Source organism: Manihot esculenta, chromosome 17 (assembly GCF_001659605.2).
Source record: "Manihot esculenta cultivar AM560-2 chromosome 17, M.esculenta_v8, whole genome shotgun sequence".
Lineage (NCBI taxonomy): Eukaryota > Viridiplantae > Streptophyta > Magnoliopsida > Malpighiales > Euphorbiaceae > Manihot > Manihot esculenta.
This window is the reverse complement of record NC_035177.2, coordinates 27,640,025-27,665,899: the sequence shown is the minus strand read 5'-3', so window position 1 is coordinate 27,665,899 and position 25,875 is coordinate 27,640,025. Positions and strand designations below refer to the sequence as shown.

Here is a 25,875-nt window from a genome sequence, read left to right as displayed (position 1 = left end):
AAAAAAATTAAATGGTTATTTAGTGTGGAGGGAACACTTTTCGTACGTATAAACTTGCGGAATAAAGACAAATGACATTATAACAGAAAGTCTGTTAAGTACCATTAGCAAATAAAAGGGAAGGAATAAAAAAAGAAAAACTCACTCCTCTCCGATTAAACTTACATAATTATTATAAATCCTATTTAAATATCATAACATCATATCAAATTTACTGTTGCCATGTTATTTTTACAAATCACTAAATCAATCGATTAATCAAGTGGATTGATTAAGGAATAAATTTGTGGTGGATTGAAAGAAACTTTCCTAATAACAACGGAAGAAAATTCGTTTTTAAAGGTGAAATATAATTTTATAAAATGGTTTTGAAGAATTTTAAAACTTTAAAAATTTATCACATTTTAACTTATAGTGAGTGTTGAATTTTCCATTACAACTTATTACTTTAAAAAATAGTAAGTTGAAAGAGTCTGCAAAATATTTAAAGTTTCCTATATATTTAGGTTGGGACGGCTAGTTGAAAGAGTGTGGGGAATACATGAATTGTGGACCATCAACCTCCAGAAACCCCAAAACTACCTAATATCCCTCCCTCCGCTTTTAACGCTGCGTTGGGTCTCCATCTCAGAAACCAGAAAGCTCCAACCGTACCTGTCTTTCTATTTGCAAGAAATCACAGGAAAATTCAACTCAGCTACCTCGCTTTCTCTCCAGTTTTTTTTTTTTTTTTTTATAAAGTTATATGTACATTGTTCCCTCTCATAAAAGAAGAAATTAAAAAAATGAGTAATCTTTAATTAATGAATGAATTTCATAAAATTTCATATCTAAGAGATTTTATTAGATAAGTGGAGAAATACAGTAGCTTGTTTATTAATAATAGGTAGAAAAACAAGGTCCACAACTTTAGGAATATGAATTATGTGAACCGTAGGCAGCACCTACCCCTTTTCACGGAAATTTCATTGGCAAAAACCAAACCATAAACTCAACCTACTTACCTTTCCTTTTCATTCATCCAACCAACAACACTTTGGTCCCTTCATTTATTTTCCTTTTTCAAAAGAAAAAAAAAAATGCTGTGGACGTCCAAGAATCTAAGATTCACAAAAAAAAAAAAAAATTATTGTTGTGTCCCACCCACAATTGTACACTTTTGTACGAATCCCATCACTGATGGTTCGTTTCAGTAACAGTCGGCAATCAAATTTTTTTATTTTATTTCAATAAGGAAATATGGTAATAAAAGATAAACCTCAATTATTCAAATATGAGACATATCTCTTCCTACGAATACACACTGAAAAGTCAAAATGTCTGCATTTGTCAAAAACAGTTGATGTAGTGAGCCACTTTTAATATATGGTTGGCATTTGGCTGGTTGGCTGTATATAGAGGTGGTGGTGATTGGAAATTGTCTCAATAATTGTTTCATGACACTGAAATGAGAATTATCCTTTTAATCCTAAACCAAGATAACAAAATATTATCCACTTACCTAATTGATTTTTCTTTTTCATCCATACATATCAGCTCTTAAGAAGTGATTGAAGATTTAGTGAGTACCCATCTCGTACAAAGCCATTGAATTTTTATTATGAAATTAGACTTTTCAATATTTAGTTTACATTTTTTAAGGAAAAAAAAATACTAAATTAATGTTTTGGTTGGTTCTTCTTACCAACTATTTTTGAAAACTTAAAGTAAAAAATAAGATTAGACGTTACATGATATTGAATTAAATATTTTTTTTGGTAGGGTTATTATATAGTGGTAGGTTGGTAAATTAATATTTCCAATATATATAATTGACTCTCCACTAATTATATTTATCTAAAATTTTATTAGATAAAAATAAATAATGAAGTACAGAGAAGAAGATTTGATTGAATTCTCTTATGAGATTTCTTTCCAAAAAAACTATATATATATATATATAAAAAATCCTATACATATTATGGGCATATCACATAATCGGCGGTATAAAGTGTATGGCTTTGGCTGAACTTGTTATGGCAATGAGACGATCCTGAAGGCGGCACTGGCCCTCGTGGAAGGCGGTTTTCGAGCAAGAAACTCAGCTCTGCAACCTTCAAAGGCCTAGCAGAAACTCCCATGGAAGCCACTGTGAAAACTAGAAGAAGAAGAAGATGAAATCTCTCCATAAATGTCAAGATGTGGAAGTTCTGTTGGTGTTGTAAATGATAAAGCAGTAGCTATATAATTGGAAGAGAGAGAGGGAAGACTCAGATGGCGGTTGAATTGAAATGCTGAAAGAAAGTAAAAATTTTAAATTGTCCTATAATTTTCACTTGGCACATTAGCAAATTGGATTAAGTTATTAGTTTTAACTTATAGCAGACACGATCTGAAAAAAAGTCAAGAAGTTAGTGCTAATTGTATTAGAGAGATAGCTACCAAATTAAATATATTTATGTTGAAAATCAGCTGTTTCAAACCCTAATATTTGATAAGCTGACTTTGAATTCTTGCATTTGGTCAAAAATTAAAATCATTCAGCTGTGATTATGAGATGGACTTCAATTTGGGCTTTGGCTTTGGTTGGACCAAGTTTACCAATTGAAAATAAAGTTGGGCTTTCTCTCTATGTTTCTTTCTTTTATTAGTATTTCCTAGAGGACCAATATAAAGAAAGCCAGTAGATGGGCAAATAACTTATCCATTACATTGTTTACTGTTATAAATAAGTTTAAGGAATTGATATAAATTCGAATTCAATCTTAACCATGAATAAATTTAAAAAAAAATGAAAATTAAAAAAATAAAATATAAATTTTTTTAAATTTATTTAAATATACGTACTATCGGTACACCATCACAAATAAATTTTAAAATTAAATTTATTTTAAATCGATTATATACTATCAAAATATGTTATATTAAAATTCAAATAAAAATATTTAATCATAGTCATCCTTAATTTCAATAGTAATAATCTCTTTTTTAATTTAAAATTAAATTTAAATTATTATTAAAATATTAAATAAAATTAAATATATTAAATGAAATATAATTTGTATTTTAAAATAATAATAAATAATAATTTTATTTGATATTTTAATAATAATTTAAATTTAAATTTAGATTAAAAATTAAAATTTAGTGTATGGATAAACTTAATCTTCCAGCTAAATGTATTTCCCATCGGGTCAAGACTTTCGTGCAAGGTAGTGCGACCGTGGCATGGATGGGACTTGAGAAGGGAAGTGGTGAGTTTTGCCGTACAGTAGTTGGGGAACTATTTGATTCTTTGACTTTCTGATGAGGTCCGTGACGGGATCTTCCAGCTGTTTTATTCCCCTCTCTCACACGTTTTAATAGCAGATTTTTAATATTAATTTATTATATTCAATAATTTTATTACTCTTTAAATCTTCTTATCAATTAAATTAATCATAATGAATCTGATTTAATTTTATTTCATATTGATTTTTTATTCTACGTTATAAATAAACAGCTACAGAATATAACACAATAGGCAAGAAATTGTACTACTTCAGACAAAGTACCACGCATTTTTGCTTCCGTGTAACAATTTTATAATGTCTAAAACATCACGGGTGTCTAAATAATTAAGATAAAAAATAAATATATATTAAATAATATCTCCACAGTCAATTGTATATTGTTAATTGTCATGAATCTTATGTATTGTATGTGGTGAGATTCACATCAATTAATTATTTAAATTATGTAAATGCGTTACTCATGATTATGCAAAGTAAATTTATTTGTATTCAAACTTTTGGTGAATGGTAGGTTTAGAAAAAAGTTGGTGGTGCTAATGTCATATTAACCTCTTTTGATGTGTAACGGAGGGAGAGCATATTTTAATTTAAATTAAAAAATTGAATCGAATTGATCGATTTTGATTTATCGATTTGGTTAATATTTTTAAAATTATTCGATTTTCAGTTTAGTTTGATTTAAATGTGTTAAATAATCGATCAAACTGAAATAACCGATTTTATTAGCTAAGTCTAAGTTCAAGTCTAAGCCCTCCACCTCTCGGATTCAACCCAGCAGCCCAAGCCCTCCCCTTTGGCCCTTCTCTACTTTTAGCCTTTAAGAATCAGACGTTCTCCTTCTCCCCATTCCCCCCGAACCCCCTATTCACACTTGCTAAAAATTAAAATCCCTAACGAATAGTCGAATCCATCAATATTCTTCCTGTCGATTGTCAATCTCTTTTCCGTCGATCGTCAATCTCTTTTCCATTGACCGTCAACCTCTTTCTCATCGATCATCAACCTTTTTCCCATCGATCTGCTGAACGAACCGCTCCCTATCAATCTCTTTCCTTCCCTCCCTATCGATTTGCTGAGTATCGCTGTCGAATCTCTTTCCCGGCGACCGTCTATTCTCTTTCAATGATCTCATCTATTGGAGTGGAGGAGTGCTTTACTTTGACCCCTTTCATCAACAACAGTACCAGCAAAGGAATTTGGATTCCTCAAAGGGGAGACCACGATGATACTCAAGTTTGTTTACACCAGAGATTCGTATAATCTTTTGCTGCAATTTTGTGAATTATTGATTTGATATTTTGAGATAATCTATTGTATGCTTGATTAAGTTTAAGAAACTTGTAATTTCAATTTTTGCTTTAGGAGCTACTTATTGTTGTTAAAAAAAATTATAAATTTCGATTTGGAGTAATTAATTTTTGGGTAAACTGTAATTTAGTCCCTCTGATTTAGTGAAATGCAACCTTTCGTCTCTCTGTTTTAAAAAATCTTCAATTTAGTCACTGTGATTTTTAAAAACTATGTCATTAGTTCCTCCTGTTAGATTTTCAGTTAAATCACCGTTAATTTTAGTTAAAAAGACTAAAATACCCATTCTCTCTCCTTTCTCTTCCTCTTCTTCTTCTTCTTCTTCTTCTTCTTCTTCTTCTTCTTCTTCTTCTTCTTCTTCTTCTTCTTCTTCTTCTTCTTCTTCTTCTTCTTCTTCTTCTTCTTCTTCTTCTTCTTCTTCTTCTTCTCTTTTCCGATCTCCTCCTCCTTCTTCTTCTTCTTCTTTCTTTTCAGCTTCCGCTTTCGAAATCCATTTTCCTTCATAACGAGTCCAGTCTGAGTCATTAGAATGTGGAACAACCAGTACTTGTGTTGTTGCAGACTCTATTGCTGAATCTCCACTTGTTGTCTGTGCCTGCATAATCACCATCTTGAAGCATGAAAGCTAGAACCCACAAAAATATGGTGGATACGTGTAAATTAGTGAGTTTAAAACACGCATGATACGATATAATCGAGGTTGAACACCCTGGTTTAGAAGGCTAGCAATTCAAACCCATAATCCATCTCCTGCTAAAAATGTCCATACAGAAAAAAAAGGGGAAAGAAAAAATACTCTTATAGATTGTTAATTAGTAACTCATGCAAATTACTCTTATGGATAAGATTATGACTCCAGAAAATAGGGAAAATCAATATGAATAGATTTTAGTTTTGAGTCTACGTCCATGGGCTCAGGTTTCTGCATCTAATCTAAAGGAGAAATATCATTTTCTATGAAGCCAAACATTTTTCTTTAACATAAGGAAATGCTTCCTATAATTAATACTGCTCTAAGCAAACAAATCTATCCTAAGTGATCCTGCTATTTTGTAAGTTACCAAGTATATGTACCTCAAATTTGGCGTGAACAAAAGCATCTCTTGCAGCAGTAAAGATCGTTGTCATCTCAAGACATGTTTTCACCTTTTAACACTTCCAGAGGAGGAGGAGGGGATATTTTAGTCTTTTTAACTAAAATTAACGGTGATTTAACTGAAAATTTAACGGGAGGGACTAATAGCATAGTTTTTAAAAATCACAGTAACTAAATTGAAGATTTTTTAAAACAGAGGGACAAAAAGTTGTATTTCACTAAATCAGATGGACTAAATTACAGTTTACCCTTAATTTTTTAATTTTTAAAATTTTTATAATTTTGTTATCGGTTTTTTCAGTTCGATTCAGTTCAATTAGAAATCAAACCGACCGATTACATAAATCTAGCGTCATTAGTAAGCCAAGGCAAAAAAATTAAATTATCAAACTTTCAAAACATAAAGCCTTGTTATTTAAGAAAAAAAAACTTTTGCTTTAGTAAAATTCATACCTTGACGGAGATATTTATCAGCTGATTCATGCTGAAAATCAAAAAACTGATTAGACAATTGATGAAGCTAAATGGATAGAGTTTATTCCTTGTGTATACTTGATGGAGATATTTACCAGCTGAAAATCAAAAAACTGATTACACAATTGATGAAGCTAAATGGATAAAGTTTATTCCATGTGTATTATATCATATGCCAAAATTCATAAAAAAATTTTAATTTATTTTTTATGAATGAATGATTAAATTTGAATCTCTTAATACGAAGATTTTAAATTTAAAAAAACTTAAAATTTGAGAAGAATATTCTGAATCAAATTTTAATTAATTGCGTCAGTAAATTTTAAATATCAAATTATTTATAAAAAAAATAACAAACATTTCTTGAACTTTTAGCATTCCTTCGTACCATTGAGAGATACGTTGAAACAAACCCATTACTGATAAACATCTTTTTTTTTTTTTTTTTTTTTTTTAATTTGGTTTAATGGGTAATTATTTTTAGATAAAAAAAGTGGATGCTGACTCAATATAACATCATGGTTAAACAAGTTTCCAATTCACTAGGCACAGGAATCTCAGATGGGCTGTATTTTGTCCAAGCCTTAGACATCTGAGTTTCCTTCATTACATTAATGACGAATTTGACTATAGGCATGACTAAGATTCTCGAGAGACAAATTATTTTTATCTTAAATTTACTGTTTACCTCATAATTATTAATTAATTTTTTAATTTTATTTTTTTTCAATTGAATTTATAAAATGGAACAAATGGGTAGTCTTATATTTTAATGGTTTTAGTGGGGTCACTTGTACCCTAAATTTGACAAGAGTTAATTAATTTAATTATCATATAATAAGAAAAAAGAAAAAAAGAGAGAGAGGCCATTGATTCTTGAAAAACCATCCAAAAGCAATTCAACAAAACAAAACCTTCTCACATGGAGATGAGTCATTGATGATGATGATGATGGGAATTTGTGTATTGAGGTCGGCGGCTCATCCTACTACTCTCATCCCCTTTGTGACTGTAGTTGGCCAGCAATGATGTGATTTTCTTTTTGATTTGGGTGTCTCTCTTATCTTATGCTTCATGATTTGAGAAACTTTTTCTGATTTCAATTTGGTCATAATCCAAGAAAATAAGGGAAAAGAAATTGAGACACACAATTAGAGAATTGGGAAATAATAATAATTTTATTATTATTTTCCATGGCCAAGAAAAAGTCAAGGAGAAAAAAGCATTTGGAGAAGGAAAAGCTCCCACTTTCGGTTCTTCATTGGCTGCACACTCACCTTTGCTTTTGCAGACGTCTTCTCACCAAACCAAATTTCCCATCATTGCCATCAAACCTCCTTACCTGTTTTTCTATTCTACACCTCATCCCTCCTTTTTCCTCCTGTTATTAATTAATTTATTACATATGAAAAATGAAAAATTATTATTAAATTATTAAAATTTTAGAAATTTTATTAACTCTTTTCTATTTCAAAACAATTCTATTAAAATATTTTATAGTTTATAAAATTAAATTCTTTAATCTTTCTGTTAGTGAATATTAATTTATTATAATTTGATTTTAAATATTTTTTTAAAAAATACATATAAGTGGTCTAAATTAATTTAAAGTTAATGTAGAAATTGATCTTCATAATATTAAATTAAATTGTGAAATAATTAAATTAATAAAATATAAATTGAAATTAAAATTAATTTAGGTAAAATTAAAAATAAACTAAATAAAAATTTCTTAATAGATATATGGTGAATTACATTAAGCAATTTTATTTATTATCTGAATTAATTATATATTATCATTTTTAAAAAAGATATTGAAATGGTATTAATCATTTGATTGAATATTCTCCAAGGGGAAAAAGATGAAAAAGCAGAGGAACGGTCTAGAGTGTGGAGAGTGCCGGACCCACCCCTAAGTTCTATATCTAGAAGTTGTCAACGGAGCGTGAATGACACGCTCATCATAAAATGCTTGTTTTCTTTTTGGTAATTATGGGATTATCCATCCGCAGCTCTTAATCTATTAAAAAATAAAATATTTTTAAAAAATATTTATTTATAAATAATAATTATATTTTTTTAAAAACATTAAATTGTTATTTAAAATTAATTATTAATAATAATTATAATTATTTAATGAGGATCACAAAATATTTAATTAACAATCAATGTGTAATTATTTTTTAATTAAATTTGAAATTTATAGAGATTTTTTAAGATTTTTACTAAAATTAACTAAACAATTTTTACTAAAATTACAATCTGAACATAATTAATTTAATTAACAAGAACAAAAATGAAGTTTAATCATTAGAGATGAGCAATTTTTTTTTATAAATTTTTTACTTTAAATAATTATATTTGTATTTATTAATATTATCCCACACGTGAAAACAAAATCCATTACCTAATCCAAAAAAAAAAAAAAATAGAAAGGTTAATAAAAAAAATTAAAGCATTTATTACAGAGATAGCTGACCAATGAACAGAGGATGCTTACACAGCAAACAGAATTAAAGAAAACTTTAAAAAATTATAAAATAATAACTTTATTATTATAATTAATAAAAGAAGCCATTCTCTCAATAAAAAAAATAATAAAAAGCAGCCAATGAATGAAGAGAGAGAATAAAAACCCTAATCCAAATGGAAGACAAGGACTGTGTGAAGAAGAGAAAGATCATAAAATATTAATATTAATAAAAGAAGAGAGAATTAGAAATGAAAGTAAAGAAACCGGCAAAGATGGTGGAGGGAATAGTTATAGTAGAATTAGAAGAAGAAGAAGAGGAAGAAGGAGTGCAGAAGAAGAGAAGAGATTTAGAGATGCGTGCAAATTCCGGACGAAAGGGAACCCTCTCCGTATTTCTCCTCATTTTCCCTCGTATTTAATCCTATCTTTACTTCTTTTTTACTTTTCTTTCTTCCTCGTATGATTCTGTCGATCTGGTTATGCATTCTTGATGATTCGGGGACTGGTTAGATTTTAGGGAGGGTTTTCTTTCTTTCTTTTTTCGTTTTTTTTTTTTTTTTTTTTCTTCTTTGAACTCTATTGCTTTGTTGTCGTTGGATAATCTTGTGACTTTATTGAAATAGATTTAGGTGTAAATAGTGCTAGATTTGCGGTATCATTTGAATCTATTTAGTTCCAGGGCTTTCCTCCGAGAATATATTTTGCAATTTTTGGAGGATTTTCTTTCCCTTTCTTACATTAAGTCTCATCAATACACTAAACCCACCAAAAAAAAAAAATACAGCCCTTGATCACCCACCCCTTTTATTGTGGGTTCCCATTTTACCAATCTATTATCCCTTTCACTATACCAGAATATCTGATCAATTTGTCAACTGTTGTTGTTGGATTTTTGCTGTTTGTATTCTTTTTATCATACTCAAACTCAATTTACAAGAAGAAGAAGAGGAAGAATAAATTGGGGTTTATACTGGGTTATAATTCTTGTTGGGGTTTTCTGCATTCTATGGGAATACCTGATACTTCACTAACAGATCTACTAGACAAGGTTAAGTCTTGGATTTCGTGGGGAACAAACGGTCTATCACCATCTTCTTTACCTGGTGAGTTTCAGATAGGCTATAGCAGTCTCAGAATGTGTTGCGAGTGTGATACAAGCTTCACTGGCCTTTCCAGTGGACACCACTGTCTAAGTTGCGGTAGGTGGCTGTGCATCAAATGTGCTCGGGCCTATGAAGCTCCAGCTGTTATTGAATCCAGTGATGTGAAAAGCAATGGTGATTTCAGGGATAGTATCAAGTCCTGCAAGTTCTGTATTGGGCTTCATGTGAAACATGAAGGTGGGAGGAAGAATAGTGAAAAAGTGCATCCCTCAGAGTCTCCCCGAGAGAGCCCTGAGCCTCCATCTCCTTCTTTTAGTGGTGAATCAATCCGGAGTGATAACCTTTCTCCCTATCTTGAATCAAGGGATAGTGTTTATTCTCCCCTTGCAGTAACCACCAGGAGTATGACCTCATTTAGTGCTCACCCATCTCTGTTGTCTCATCGAAACTCTCCTAGCAGGTAAACATCTCTCTAGATTATCATGTTAATATATGGGTACTCATAGCTTATTGTTTTTTTTCGTTCTTATCTTCATGTATCTTATGCCTATATTTACTAATGTAGGAGTGATGAAGAAGAAGCAGAAGATTCAGAGAAGCACTTTTACAGCCCATCAAGTGAATATTGTCATGATGTATCAGATATAGATGCAAGTAGTATTAGTGCTAGACTTGAGTTCTACAGTTGTAAGTCAGTAGGATCAAGTCCTTTAGGCAGCCCTTCTAGGATTGATTTTAATTCCCACCGAGTTTGGCGTCCTGTACAGCAGGAGCAAGAGGGAAGCTCGTTCTCTCAATTTGATGGTTCCTTTGATCAAGAAGCTGTGGCTATTTTAAGCAGGCCTGACAAAGGGATTGGGGATTTCAAAAATACTGATGATTACTCTAATCTGTCATTTCTGCCAAAACAATGTGACAAGTCTAGAAAACCATTGGATTTTGAAAGTAATGGTTGTATCTGGTTTCCTCCACCTCCTGAGGATGAAAATGATGAGGCAGAGAGTAGTTTCTTCACATATGATGATGACGATGATGATATTGGGGAATCAGGTGCATTGTTCTCATCCACCAGTAGCCTCTCTAATATGTTTCCATCAAAGGAGAAACAGAATGAGGGTAACAAGGAGCCTATCAGAGCTGTGATACAAGGGCATTTTAGGGCTCTTGTGTCCCAGCTTCTACATGGGGATGGTATCGAAGTCAGCAAAGCAGATGGTGGTAAGGACTGGCTTGACATAGTCACAGCAATAGCATGGCAAGCTGCAAATTTTGTGAAACCGGATACTAGCAGAGGAGGCAGTATGGATCCTGGTAATTATGTAAAGGTTAAATGTATAGCATCAGGACATCCAAGGGATAGGTATAATTTGCATAACCTCTTGCATGTGCCCCATGCCATTGTCAAATAATTTTCTTCTCAATTTTATGTCATAAATTTTAACTTTCATGTTCTTTTATGCTTGCAGCGCCCTTGTGAAGGGAGTAGTTTGTACAAAAAATATAAAGCATAAGCGCATGACTACACAATACAAAAATCCCAGATTACTTCTTTTAGGAGGCTCACTTGAATATCAGAGTGTTGTGAATCAGTTGGCATCTTTTAATACATTGGTTCAACAGGTATCTTTCATTAATTGAGTGCTGATCTCATTCTTGGCCCTCGGGTAGACGACAACTGAAACTTTTTTCCTTTTGCATAGGAAAATGATCATCTGAAGATGATTATGTCAAAAATAGAGGCTCTTCGTCCAAATGTTCTGCTTGTAGAGAAGAGTGTATCTCCATATGCCCAAGAATATCTATTGGCAAAAGAAATTTCTTTGGTGCTCAATGTGAAAAGGCCACTACTGGAGCGGATAGCTCGATGCATGGGTGCTTTTATTAGTCCTTCAATTGACAATATTTCTACAACACGATTGGGGCACTGTGAACTGTTCCGAGTAGAGAGAGTATCTGAAGAACATGAGAGTGCCAATCAGTTCAACAAAAAGCCTTCTAAAACATTGATGTTTTTTGAAGGATGTCCAAGGCGTCTAGGATGCACGGTAGTGTATAACATTCTAAGTCATTATCCAATTTAGAGGGGATGATATTATAAAACATATACTCAGATATCTCCTCATTTATGTTCTTGTTGTGGTGTGATTTTGTCTTTGGTGTTTTGGAACGTCAGTTATTTATGTTTTTGGACGCATCTGAACTGTGTAATAATGCATCCATTTGCACAGAGTCAATATTGTCCATATTTGATTAAATTTTATGTCAATGCTCATTAATTTTATTTTATTTTTTTATTTTTTATTTTTTATTTTAAGGGTGTTCCAGTAAAGCATGTTATAGAGTGATCTGTAATAGATACATATAGTACATTCTCAGTTCTCCTTTTGTTGAAGATATTCTCATATAACTCTTATCTTAGCCATGTAAAAGTAATTTTATGTGAAGTTGCTTCTTTTGTTTTTATTTCGTTTTAGGTGCCAATGAAAGGGCAGGTGATTTAACAACCATAGTAATGATAATAAAGAATTGCAACCACATTCAAACCTAATGTTTGCCCCAAGTCCTTTATATTTTGCAACCTGGAGATGTTTCTTTATTTTGGTTAGTCTTTCAACTCATAACATACGAGATCACACTTGTCGCTGACTTGTACTTCAGTTTCACACACACTTCTTCTATAGTTATGGGCAATTTGCTGTTTTGGCATTTTACTTCAAATTGATCTTTAAGGCACCCAATTATTCTTCATTACACGTCACTTTTGGTATTCTCTCCTAATAGCTTACCTCATGTGTAAAATTTTCACTAGCGAAATGAGAAAAACTTGTTTAGGTGATGGGTTCTTTGTGGGTTAATAGGGTAGTAGATTCTAAATATAGTTTCTAGAACATAATGTGTATGGTAAGTTACTGGTTTATTATGATTAAAAAAAAAAGAAGAAAACTTGATGTGTGTTTAGAATGTTGTAAATGTTGCTTGTTGATACTTGTAATGATTCTCCTATTTTAGATAAGCTACGTTCCCTTCTCATCATTGAAATTTTACTGCTGTTAATCTCATGAGCATTTCTATCTTTGAATTTTGATGGTGAACTTTCTGAATTTGGTATCTCTCTGTGATCACTACATCATTGATTTGTAGGTCCTGCTGAGAGGTGCATGCCGTGAAGAACTAAAGAAGGTTAAGCGTGTTGTGCAGTATGCAGTTTTTGCAGCTTATCATTTGTCCCTTGAGACTTCCTTTCTTGCTGATGAGGGTGCAAGTCTTCCTAAGATGACACCTAAACGATCATTTGCTATACCAGAGAGTACAACAACTGATAGTGCCATTTCACTTATCCCTTCAACTGATTGCCATGCCACTGCTAGTGCCTTAGCCAGGGATGAGGAGCCTCTGTATCTCAAACCAGAGGTTGTAGGTTTAGAATCATCAATATCCCTTGGTACTAGCAATATTCTTCCTTTATTTGCCAGTACTCAGGATTGTAGGTTTGTAAGTGCACCATCTGATGCATACCATGATAATTTAGAGTCCAAAATGGGATTGGACTCACTTGATACAAGTAAATTTGAGGATCAGAAGATGCTTATGATGCCTCCTTCAGATGTTAAAAATGTTTCACGACCAGAATTGCAAGATACCATTGCTCAAGAGGAAAGGCAGCTTGGGGAGGCTTGCAAATCAACAAAACTGGAGGGGATTGATGAAGATAAAGTCTCTAGTGAATACTTCTCAACCGCCGATGCACACCAGAGCATATTAGTATCTTTTTCAAGTCGTTGTGTGGTGAAAGGAACTGTATGTGAACGCTCTCGTCTCCTGCGCATAAAGTTCTATGGATCTTTTGACAAACCACTTGGAAGATATCTGCGTGATGACCTGTTTGATCAGGTGATTCATTTACAGTTTTCACTTATGTGCTGTTCCATACTATGCATTTCAAGCTCAAATATTAATAGACTTGTTGTCAGACATCCTACTGTAGGTCTTGTAAGGAGCTAGCTGAAGCACATGTCCTATGTTACACTCACCAGCAGGGAAATCTTACTATCAATGTTAGATCCCTTTCCTCAGTTAAACTACCTGGGGAAAGAGATGGTAAGATATGGATGTGGCATCGGTGTCTAAGATGTAATCATATAGATGGAGTCCCACCAACAACTTCTAGAGTGGTTATGTCAGATGCTGCATGGGGACTTTCTTTTGGAAAATTTTTGGAGCTGAGCTTTTCAAACCATGCAACTGCTAATCGTGTGGCTCCCTGTGGCCATTCATTGCAGAGGGACTGCCTTCGTTTCTATGGGTAAATTCTAGTGGTTTGATATTAATGAAGTATTTACTTTGTTTACCAGTTGAGTGTAGTTATCAGTAATTAATGGAAAATATCATCTGCAGGTTTGGGAACATGGTTGCATTCTTCCGCTATTCCCCCATTGATATACTCAATATTCATTTGCCCCCATCAGTGCTTGAATTCAATGTCCATATTCAGCAAGAGTGGATAAGAAAAGAGGCAGCTGAGGTGCATATGAGAATATAAGCTTATTGCATGATCATATTTGACAGATTTTTAAAATGGAAGAAATTCAGGAATTCGTTCATTGTTTTCAAGTTGATTATTGCTGTTTCTGAAACTTGTTTTCCTATGCAGCTTTTGGGCAACATAGAAGCCTTCTATGCTAAGATATCTGATGCACTTGACAGCATGGAACAGAAAAGTAAGTATTTTGGAAATGAGCTGTCAGATATGACTGAACTACAGAATCACATCATGGAGCTGAAAGATCAACTTAGAAAGGAAAGAAATGATTACACTGTAAGTGCACATAAGAATTCCTCTTGGATCCATCAGTATGACAAATTTATTGCATGCAATATATATGATGAATCTTCTAATAAGATCCTCTTTAAATAGGGCAAGTTACAAGTGGCCGCTGTGGAGGACTCACAATTTCAGGGAATTTCAGACATTCTAGAACTTAATCACCTGAGACGTGCTCTTCTAATTGATTCACATGTTTGGGATCGTCAGCTTTATTCATTGCATTCTCTCTTGAAGACACATTTTGTTGTCAACGTGGTACATGGGGGAACATCAAATTCACAGCTGAAAGAGTTGAGAGGTGATATATCTTGTGATGGCTCCAAGCTTGACTATGGTCATGTAGAAAATGTCCCTGGCTATTCAAAAACACCAGATTCTGTTGGGAATGAATCTCTGTCAGAGCAGAATAAGAATAGCCAGTCCTTCCAACATTTGGTCAATGAAGATTCTATGTTGGCTTTATATCATCATCACAGTGAGGAGGAAGTACATTCAGATGGGGAAATTACTTTAGGCAACACATCCTTTGATGATATCCCCTCCAGCCCATCCAATCTGTCTGATAGAATTGATTCTGCATGGACAGGTACTGATCAACTTCTGACAAAAATTCAACCTCCTCATGTGTCCCAGACAGATGATTTGCAATTCGGGTCAGTTAGACAGATAATTGTGTGTGATAATCCTCCTTTTAAAAGGGTGCTGGCACCAATAAGAGGTCATTCTTTTGACTCTGCTTTGAGAGTCCGAGAAAGAGTCCAGAAAGGATTGCCTCCATCATCATTGTATTTGTCAAATCTCAAGTCTTTCCATGCATCTGGGGATTACAGGAGGATGGTGAGAGATCCTATTTCAAATTCAATGATGACTTATTCTCCAAAATTGTCATTGGAGACACAAAAATTGAATTTAATGCCCAGTGCTGCACCCACAGTTGTCTCATCTGGATCTAATATGGCTGGAGGAGCTCGGTTGTTGCTTCCTCAAAGGAGCCACAATGATATTGTTATTGGTGTGTATGACGATGATCCTGCCAGCATGATATCACATGCCCTTAGTTCCAAGGAATATGAGGATTGGGTTGCTGACAAGTCTAATGAGAATGAAGGAAGCTGGAGTATGAATGAGCATTGCAAGGAAAATTCTGCAACTTCCACATTTTCAGCCTGGCAGTCTTTTGGTTCTGTGGACATGGATTATATCCATCATGGAAGTTATGGGTCAGAAGATCCTTCAACATCCCTTGGTACACTGTTCATGGATTCCAAAAGATCTCCACATTTAACAATAACTTATGCTGATGATTCTTCAACTGCTCTTGGCAAAGTAAAGTTCTCTGTCACTTGTTATTTTGCTAAGCATTTCGACTCTCTCCGGAAGAAATGCTGCCCCAATGAAGTTGATTTTCTGCGTTCATTAAGTCGCAGCCATAGATGGAGTGCACAAGGGGGAAAAAGCAATGTATATTTTGCCAAGTCATTGGATGAGAGATTTATTATAAAACAAGTCAAAAAGACTGAGCTGGACTCTTTTGAAGAATTTGCATCAGAATACTTCAAATACTTGACAGATTCTCTTAGTTCAGGAAGTCCAACTTGCCTTGCGAAAGTTCTTGGTGTTTATCAGGTTAGGCTTCATTCCTTGCGCTTTATGCTTAACATGCATGGTTTTGTGACTGGAAGTGGTGCTAACTAGTAAACTTTTCTTGTTATTCTAATATATTTTTTTGCAGGTTTCTGTAAAGCACTTGAAAGGTGGCAGGGACATGAAAATGGATCTAATGGTGATGGAAAATCTGTTTTTTAGGAGAAATATTGCAAGGGTCTATGATCTCAAGGGTTCAGCCCGATCACGCTATAATCCAGATGCAACTGGGAAGAACAAAGTACTTTTAGACACAAACCTGGTAGAAACACTACGAACGGAGCCCATATTTCTTGGAAGCAAGGCAAAGAGAAGCCTGGAGAGAGCTATATGGAACGATACATCTTTTTTGGCAGTAAGTTTTATGTTTAGTCTCTTACAAAAGTTCCAGACATCAGGTTTTCATCCTCTAAGCTGTCCATATTTCTTGAGAGTTTTAGATATTTGTTCCTTCCACTGCAAATGAAAAAATTTATTAGCATTTGATAATTGGAGAATGTTAACATTTAACTCTTAAAAGGTTTTAAAAGCCTAAATAACTTCACTGTGGTTTATATCAATAGTCCTTTTTCTCTTTTTTCACTCATGATAATTTGGTATCAGTTAGTATTATCTGCAAACCAAAAACTTAGCCGCTTGAACTGAAGGTCTTTCAAGTGTTTTTAAACATTTTAATGTTAAAATTTCCATAAATGTATGATTATATATATTTTTTCCTAGGGAGACGACGGTATGTCGAGAGATGGTAAGAAAAGTCTCCAACATCATATTCAATTGAGTAAATAATGATATAAGAAGCAACCAAATTGACATTTGTTGTTGAAGTAAATTATGATATAACTGGGTATGTGTTTTGCATTTAATTGCTAGGAATGTCAGCTCTTGAACTATGTAAGGCATAGAAATTGTGATTTCTTGTCTATCAGCTCTTTTGATGCCGTTTATCATCATATTTGTTTATATTTGTTGATCACATATTCTTTGTGGTTGTCCAGTCTGTTGATGTTATGGACTACTCTTTGCTGGTTGGAGTGGACAATGAGAGAAAGGAGCTGGTTGTGGGTATCATTGATTTCATGAGGCAATATACATGGGATAAGCATTTAGAGACATGGGTTAAGGCATCTGGAATACTTGGTGGTCCAAAAAATGCTTCCCCAACTATTATTTCTCCAAAACAATACAAGAAGAGATTTCGAAAAGCAATGACTTCTTATTTTCTCACAGTTCCTGATCAGTGGTCTTCATAATAAGGCAATGGTGTCCAAAGAATCATTTGTTCATAATAAGGCAATAGTGTTCATAGTTAGAGATAAATGGGAAGGGAGACCAATCCATCCCAGTGAAAATTGTAGTCCAGTTTGGGAATAGAAATAGAAATTCTTCGTTGAGGTCTTTGTACATCTTTTTTAATACATGTACAAGAATTACCTCGAAGAATAGAAGGTTTTTTAATCTGATTTTATTCGCAATATACTCTATTGCGGGTAAGGAAAGGCTCCTAGATTGTCTGAAGACAATTTTAACTGATACCCATGTTTTCCTTCCATTACGAAATGAATGAAATTAATGTTTACTTGTTATTATGGTGGAAGACAATAATGATGGAAGTTTATTTACTCATTTGCGACTTTAATTTTTAAGTGAGAATAAATTAAATATGAATTTATTTTTAATAAACCATTAAATTTAATCCCTTTGATAGGGCACTAAGGGTTAATGTTGCGTCGATAGCTAGATGTTACCCAGTAAAGTTGGAGAAGCTGCAAGAAGAAAAATGAAGCCAAATTCATCATTGTACAGTAGATAGTCATTGTGAAAGGTCAAAGGTTACAGGTCTCAGACTTTATCCTCACTCACTCAGAAACTAAACGTTCCTTTCTCCTATGTACAACAAAAGAAACGACACACTCAAGGAACGTTTGATAAATAGATGGATGAATATTCATAGGCTGAAGCTGAGAGATTAATTTTTAATTTATTATAATCTGCAATTAGATTTCGTCATTTCTCTTTATTTTTTTCCTCAATAAGAAGCCACCGCTGTTTGCATCTCTCCTTCACTGATCGTACGGAAATTCACTCGCTTCTGCAAGAGAATAATTAGTCTTCTTCTAAGTAGGAACACAAAATAATAATATAATAACAATAAATTATAAAATATTAAGTTCATATTTTAAATGGGAATAAATCAATTTTTGGGTGAAGAATTGACTATGGACAAACGATGAGTACGATTGACTTTGAGTGAAATAGAAACTTGAAACACACATGGATGTTTAAGTAGGTCAAATAAAAGCAACTACACATCGTTGAATTTGCCACTTTTTCCCTTCCTTCCCCACACCTTCCAAGAAAACCCTCGTTCAACAAGCATTTGAAAATTCCAAAATTTCAAATTCGATGATCAATAAAAAAAAATAAATTAAACCAAGTAAAATATGTCATGTTTAGAGGATTAATATCCAGTAGAAAAACTTACACGTGTCTTGACACTTTCAATCTCTGCTCTGCGATGGCCACCCGTCCAATGCACTTGTTGTTGTGGAGCAATGGAGCTTTTGCCTCCTTTGTTTGCCATGCAAAGATCCATAATCTTAGCAGTTGCCTCTGCCTCGTCCTTGCTTTCTTCCATCAACTTCTCTACTTGTGCCTTTGGCACTCTCATCTTCACTCTCATTGCACCGCTCTCCTTGGGAACAATGCTGTTGCTGGTCGAACTAGGGTTTATTATAGACAGATCAGATGTTGATCTTCTTGCCAGCATTAGGTTCTCGAGCCTGTCTTTAGCACTCATGTGAATCTCCGACCGAACCCTTCTCGTACTTTTCTCTGCTGATGTTTCAGGCAGCTCTACTAGGAAATAAAGCCTCTTGGGCACCAACTCCTGTTGTGGTTCCAGAGGCTTTGCCCTTGTCCCATAATGCTTAACTGCCTCTGATTCTAAAAGAACAAGACCTGGATGGTTCTTAATCACCTCGCCCGCCTTCACCGGCGTCTTTAACTTGAATGTTTCGCCGCTTATCTTCATGATCTTTACGGTTTTTTTCCCACCTAAACTGTTACCCATGGTTGGCGAACTTCTTCTGTTAATTAATTTGATGGTACAGAGAAAAGCAAGAATCAATGGGCAAGAATGAGGATTTCAAGTTGGGTTATGCTCTTCTAGAACTCTTATATAAAAGGATGCAAGAGGTGTAACATATGGGCAGCCTTCGCTGCTTAGGGTCATCAGTCAACAAAGAAGGCAAAATTCTTGAAAATTGATTGTTATTATTATATTCTTTTTTTTTTTAAAAAAAAAAAAAAGAATAATTCAGTACGTAAGCTTTTGCTTTCTGTACAAATTAGCTAATTTTTCTTTTTCTTTTTTTACATTTTTCGTATTATATGATGTTTCTTGTTTAATAAACAGTGATTGATTATATATATATTTTGGTTTATTACTAATTTTAAACGTGCGAATGATGGAGGAAAAAACAATAAAGTCTAAGAGGCTAAGGTTTCTCCAAGAAAGCCGTGACGGGTGGAGAAAAATATGATGTAATAATTAAGACTATTTGATTAATTACAATAAATTTTGTTTTGATTTAGAAGAAATAGAGAAAACGTTGATTCAAACTCATTTACATGTGTGAAATTCAATTAAATCATATAAAATCTAAATACTTATATTATTTTTAATATTTAATTTATTCTCTTAAAATTATTCGAATTGGAGATTATAATTAATTTTGTCTGGTAATTAACTTGCTGATAGAAATGTGAAGGTCAGCCATGCTCTGGTTATCAACAAGGAACCAGATGGCTTATTTTATTTTTATTTATTTTTTAATATTCAACTAGGAATATGGATATCATCTATGACAAGGAAATTAATTGTAACGAGCACCCGAATTTGAACCAATATGTTTATAACATTCAATCACATGCCAATTTATATATAATTTTTATAATTTTAAATTAGTATTTATAATTTAGTTAATTATTTATTATTGCGAACAAAGAGATAAGCTTGGGGTAATAAGGTCTTAATTTATTAGTTAACATAAGTTAATACATCATATTTATAATTTATGAAGAAATAATAATTATAATATAGTGTGAAAAATCCCATTTCAAAAAAAAAAAAAAGTGAAAAATCGGAAAACTAAAGGGAAATGGCAAATTAAGCAATTATTTCGAAAACAAACGGTCAGCGGAACGGCATTCCAATTGCCAAATCTGTGATATCACGTTGGTTGACATTTTCTTTTATATAAAAATAATATGATTTTTAAAAGTATTTGTGTGCGGTTTCTTTGTCTTTATAATGGCCTCTTGATAAACTATGGATTTCTTCCTATTCTCCTTATTTTAATAGTGCGGTGTCTATGGATTTCTTCCTATTCTCCTTATTTTAATAGTGCAGTGTCTGTGTATCCTTGCCTAGCTACTACCAACACCACATTTCTTTCTCATGACCCAAAAAAATTCCATTTAGAGGAGGTTGAATTGTTGACACCCCTAATAATTAGCTTTTAGCTTTTTGTTGCTTGTAATTTGAGCCGGAGGCTCTGGTTCCAGAGTCATGGCGCCTTTACCTGCGTTTGGATTAATACGGTTTCGATGGTTATAATTTTTATTTAGTTTTCTCTTTTCAAAGGCCCATTTTAGTCTAATTAACTTCAGTTTCAGTCAATCTGAATTTAATTGGTTTTCTTGCAGTCGAGCAAAGAGTAGCAAGTTAAATTTTAGTCTTATAAAACAGACACGAGGGCCAAGGGCTCTAGATTGCTGAATGGGTCTTGGTGCCATGGCTTTTCATAGTATTTCCCTCAGCTTTCAGTTCCAATTTAACAAATATTTTTGAGTCTCTTTCTTATCTTCAACTTTCTGGCATTGGAGTGCATGGGTGCTCCCTCTCTGCTTGTGCTATAGCAAATAACATCTGATCACTTATTGGCTGTTCCTTGTATAAACTCAATAGAGGGTGGAAATGGCAGATTATTTATATTACTGTAGATGCATTTCTGTAATGTGCTGTATGCAACCTGAACCAAGTAGATGTAATTATCAAGAGATATTTAATGAGTTATTGATTAATTATCAAGAAACTTCCTTTTTTTTAATTATGCCTTTGGGCACTGCCCTACATCTGTGCTTTGAGCAACTTGCTGCCTTCGAGATGCCATCGGACAAACTTCAAGGCAAGGCTCCTTGAGCGTGATATCATCTTCAGGTTGTGGAGGAAGAACCCCAAATTTAAACTTCCACGTAAGGTCAGAAAAAAAAAAAAAGTGGTGAATTTGGGCATCTTCACTTTCTGCCTGTATAAGCGAACCTTTTATCCTATTAACAAACAGAATGGGATCAATGTTTTAAAGGAAATATGGTGGATTAGGTACCTGACAACTATAATCTGTGAAGTTTGGCTCCATCAGTAAGGGGACTCCCATGTAATCCTTGAAGAAAGTCTAGGCAATCAAATTGTAGAAAATAACGAAATCTGTTAAATGCAATGTTACACACACACACACAAAAAAAAAAAAAAAAGAACAAAGAAATAAAAATTTTCTATCCAGCAGTAAACTTGGCAACTGATGGATACAAACAGTTTTGAGGATAAAAGAAAAAAAGAAGAAAGAAAGAAAAAATAAACCTTGGCAACAGGAACTCGTTAAGAACTCATCAAACATGATGGATAGCTTACTTGTGTTGGAAGTTTACATGTATTAACACATATGCCTACGCATTTGCTTTCTTCTAAATACTTGCATCTCTCTACAAAAACCTTCACAAATGACCAATAAATCAACTAAAATTTAGTTTTGATAAATCAGGAATTGAAAGACATTATCGATATTTCCATTATATCAGAAGGAAAAATTGGATAATTACTCCACTTTCACATGAGGTTCCATCAGGAAGATCGACAGAGTTCACCGTGCATATGCCCATGAGCCATTGACACGTGAGTGCAGTCACTCTCGCTGTAGAGCAATGAACTTGCTAAAATACAGTAATTGCCATGATAAAAAGCACACCTCTAATTTAAAAACCAGAATCACTCACCAATCATCAGGGCAGCTACTTTCCCTCCTCCTAAAGGAGAGATGAACAATTTATATAGATCTAACAGAAATGGAGGAAACAGCGACCTTAATATTCGAACCTGCTCTAGGCAAAAACATGGGCAGTCTCACTCATACACATCAGAGCAATTCAAGTGAACTCGCAAAGAATGCTAAGTTTAACCTTTATTTGTTAGCCTAAAATAAATTATACATGAAAATATTATATGAAAGACATTTTTCAAAATAATAAATTGTTTCCTAATGTTTAGTTGCCATAATAAAAAACAAAGATATTAATAAATTTATGTATAAAATTTAATATTATTAATAAGATTCTCAAAATAATGCTTAATTTTTTTTATTTGATTATGAAAATATTTTTTAGTCATCAATTTTTTGAAGGGTTACAAACCATGAAAATAATTTCTAATAAATGGAGTCTTAGAAAGAGTGTTGGGTATATTAGAATTCATTTTTTCTATGAGTTTATATAAGTTGATTGAAGTACTTATAATTATAACCAATTCAATGTTAAACTCAATTATTTATGTTTTACCATTTCATTTTATAAATTTTCTCCAACAAAGATGAAGAAGAAAGAGAGATGTTAGAGAATCAAACATACGGCTGTATCCCTGGTATCAGAATTAGTTCTGCCAGACGACATGAGCCGATTTGCAACTTCTATTAATCCAGCATATCCAGGCTTATCAGAATCCCATCCCACCTCCTGTTATCGTCCTTGAAAGTAACAATATTCAGAGAAAAACCTTTAACCAATCCTAAATAATTAAGACAAATAACACATCTCATACATCATATGGAACCTACAAGAGGAAGTTTCATCGTTTATTATGTAGAATCTACAATAAATTGGCTTAGCTACTTTGTCAATCCTTCTCACCTTGACCATTTTGTTTCGAAACAGACTAAGGAACAAATCATCAAATACACCTGGCTTGTATTCGGATCTGGTACCTGTAACTCCGGCTGTTACCTGAACAAAATTTTTCGAACATTATGTAAAATTTGAGTCGAAGGAGAGGCATCGAAATTGAAAGTAATGACTTAAGATTGGCAGACATGAACCTGCTCTGATCGGAGAGAGGAGCATGAGAAACAAAAGCTAGGGTTCTGGACGAGAGGTTTGGACGGCAGGTAAGAACGTGAAGGAGATGAAGAGGGGATGGAAAGAGGACGAAGCAGAGTCAGTGGCGTCATTTTCACCTCTGCATCGTATGAAAGCACTTTTCGCTGTTTCCTGGAGTAGACTAAAGGGAAAATGATGCATATTGGGCAAGAAACGGTGCGTTTTCTGAGAAAAGCGAGGGAAGCAAAAGCGGCGTCATCTTGATGAAAAAAACAAAAAAAACCAAATAAGAACTTACTGGAGAACGACGCCGGTTAAGTTCAATAACAATCCGGAATCATCATATAAACAAAACAGGTGCATTTCCTAAATTATAACAGGATCCCGTTCGTTAATAATTACATACATCTATAATAAGCAAATCTTGGATGCCATATCTACTGTATGGCCCATAATTATATCCATAACGTGCTAAGTTTCAAAGATCATTTCTTTTATTTAATTTATAACATATTTATTATAATTAAAATTAAAATATCAAAACTAATGGTAGTTATTAAATAACACAAAGTTTAAATAAAATTATTTTAAAATTTATATTTACAAATTAAAATTTAAGCAGTGGTGTTTCTGAAATTAAGTCGAACTCAATTTGATAATTAGCTATAATAGAATTTTAAATTAATTTCTTTCCTACCAATGATCTTATTTCTCTTAGAAATTATGAATTAATTAATTTAAATGTATATTTATTTACCTGATAAATTTATAATTTTATAATATTATATCTTACTTATCCATTGTTATATTTAAACCTGAATAATTATTAAAATGGCGATTCATTAACTAGTGCCGAGTATAATTCATAGATTATGTTCATTTATAAGAAATTTAGCATAAACATACTCTCCCATTTAAAACAACCACAAAAAATTCTCATATTTAGTTCTAACATTATTCCATCTAACTGCATCAACTATCTATAATACATATATACACACACCACATAACTTATAATTCACAATTATTATTATATGTACTAATAAATCTCGATTTTTATTTAAAAAAAATAAATTTCGATTTAATGGTGAAAAATAAAATATAGAGAAAGTACATTAAACATTAAATAACTATACAATCAATCATTAGCTCAATATTTAATGTAAAAAATATTGATTAACATATATAATTAATAATTCACAAAATATGAAGTATATAATTCATTTTTAAAACAATAAGAGCTTCCTAGTGATTATGACTTTTTTCTTTTTCTTTTTTTGCTTGGGATGATAAAAGGAATACAAGGCAACAAAAAAACAAAAACTAACGTCAGAGGGATAACTCCAACTATATCCCTTTTTGAAGCCAAGGCAGCAATACTCTAGTGGAGGAGAAGCCAGAACATTGACGCCTCTAGGGACATCCTTCGCGAAGTCCACTAACCAGTCGGCAGTAGATTCTCTAGGGATACGGGTGACTTTTTAACTTTCAGAACCGCTTGTAAAAGGGAAGAAACAGCATTGAGTAAAGAAGCAAAGCATCCTGTGTAAGATGATGCAATCAGTTATAGCTTCCATAACGCCTATGTTATCACACTCAACTATCATCCATGGGATTCTCAAATCAATAACTATCTTAAACGATTATAAGTTGCCAAGAGTTCAGCAACAAAGATAGAACACTTGCCATTCCAGTCTCTGACAAGACCATTCCCATAAGCACGAACCAAACATCAAGAAAGCAACCATTCGTATTCACTTTGAAGCAATTTCACGGGAGGAGGTTGCCGGCTTACCCCAACAGATTAACTATACTAACAAAATTAACCTAAGATCCCTAATTCCTTTTCTAATTTTATTCGGTCATACTTCCGTCTCTTCGTTCGGCCTCTATTATTCGGTTCAAATTAAAAAAATTGATCGAATAATTTAGTTTAATTTTTTATATATTTTAATTTAGTCTGATTTTTAATTTCAAAAATTTTAGTGATTTCAGTTGGTTCGATTTTAGATTCAAAAATTTTAATTATATGCTACCTCGTTTTGAAATCTACCCTTATAAGCTTATTTGCCCCCTAAATCTAAAAGCTGTGCCACTGAGAGTAGAGACGCTAATCTGCCTCACCCTCCCGTCACACATGCCTGTGCCTCTTCTCTGAGCACTGAGCTCCACCACTTCCAGCGGGTCCACTGTCCACCGTCCAACCTCCACTCTCCTCCCGACATCGACTGATTAACCATCGCGGCTAACTCGGGTCATCGATCTTCACTTGCAACGCTGAGTCGCCGACTCCTCCTCACCTCACTGTAGCTCTCTAGTCTCTCTCTCCAGTCTCCACACAATCTTCGGCCGTCGCTCTCCACGCAATCTTCGGCCGTCGCTCTCCAGTCCATCGGCTCTCAACGCTGTCAGCAACTTGGTTGTCCTCAATCCTCCGTCTTCCTCAGTCCTCAGTCTTTCTCAGTTCTCAGTCCTCGCCTCCTCGGTCCTCATCAGCAACTGTAAAAGGTAAGTAAATTTTTTTTACACTATTG

General features: G+C 33.4%; 3 protein-coding genes across 3 annotated transcripts; 1 reads left to right on the top strand and 2 right to left on the bottom strand.

Annotated features, from left to right (window-relative positions):
* The first annotated feature begins 8,777 nt into the window (after positions 1-8,777).
* LOC110605444 (putative 1-phosphatidylinositol-3-phosphate 5-kinase FAB1C) lies at positions 8,778-17,778 on the top strand. Its single transcript, XM_021744035.2, has 11 exons — positions 8,778-10,186; positions 10,292-11,086; positions 11,193-11,346; positions 11,427-11,771; positions 12,868-13,617; positions 13,698-14,029; positions 14,122-14,248; positions 14,378-14,542; positions 14,642-16,177; positions 16,284-16,550; positions 17,191-17,778. Exons 1-11 carry the CDS (start codon positions 9,630-9,632, stop codon positions 17,443-17,445), a joined length of 5,283 nt encoding a protein of 1,760 aa, XP_021599727.1. The 5' UTR covers positions 8,778-9,629; the 3' UTR covers positions 17,446-17,778.
* A 251-nt stretch (positions 17,779-18,029) lies between these two features.
* On the bottom strand, positions 18,030-19,436 carry LOC110605557 (uncharacterized protein At1g66480). The gene is made up of 2 exons (XM_021744178.2): positions 18,678-19,436; positions 18,030-18,284 (listed from the first exon to the last, which is right to left on the bottom strand). Exons 1-2 carry the CDS (start codon positions 19,263-19,265, stop codon positions 18,222-18,224), a joined length of 651 nt encoding a protein of 216 aa, XP_021599870.1. The 5' UTR covers positions 19,266-19,436; the 3' UTR covers positions 18,030-18,221.
* A 1,748-nt stretch (positions 19,437-21,184) lies between these two features.
* On the bottom strand, positions 21,185-23,655 carry LOC110604435 (beta-carotene isomerase D27, chloroplastic; the record flags this gene model as incomplete). Its single annotated transcript, XM_043952248.1, has 8 exons — positions 21,185-21,444; positions 21,583-21,651; positions 21,888-21,968; positions 22,076-22,167; positions 22,250-22,349; positions 22,877-22,981; positions 23,156-23,248; positions 23,341-23,655. Coding segments are annotated over 8 exons (993 nt in total), but the record flags the coding sequence as incomplete, so codon positions are not given.
* Positions 23,656-25,875: the final 2,220 nt, after the last annotated feature.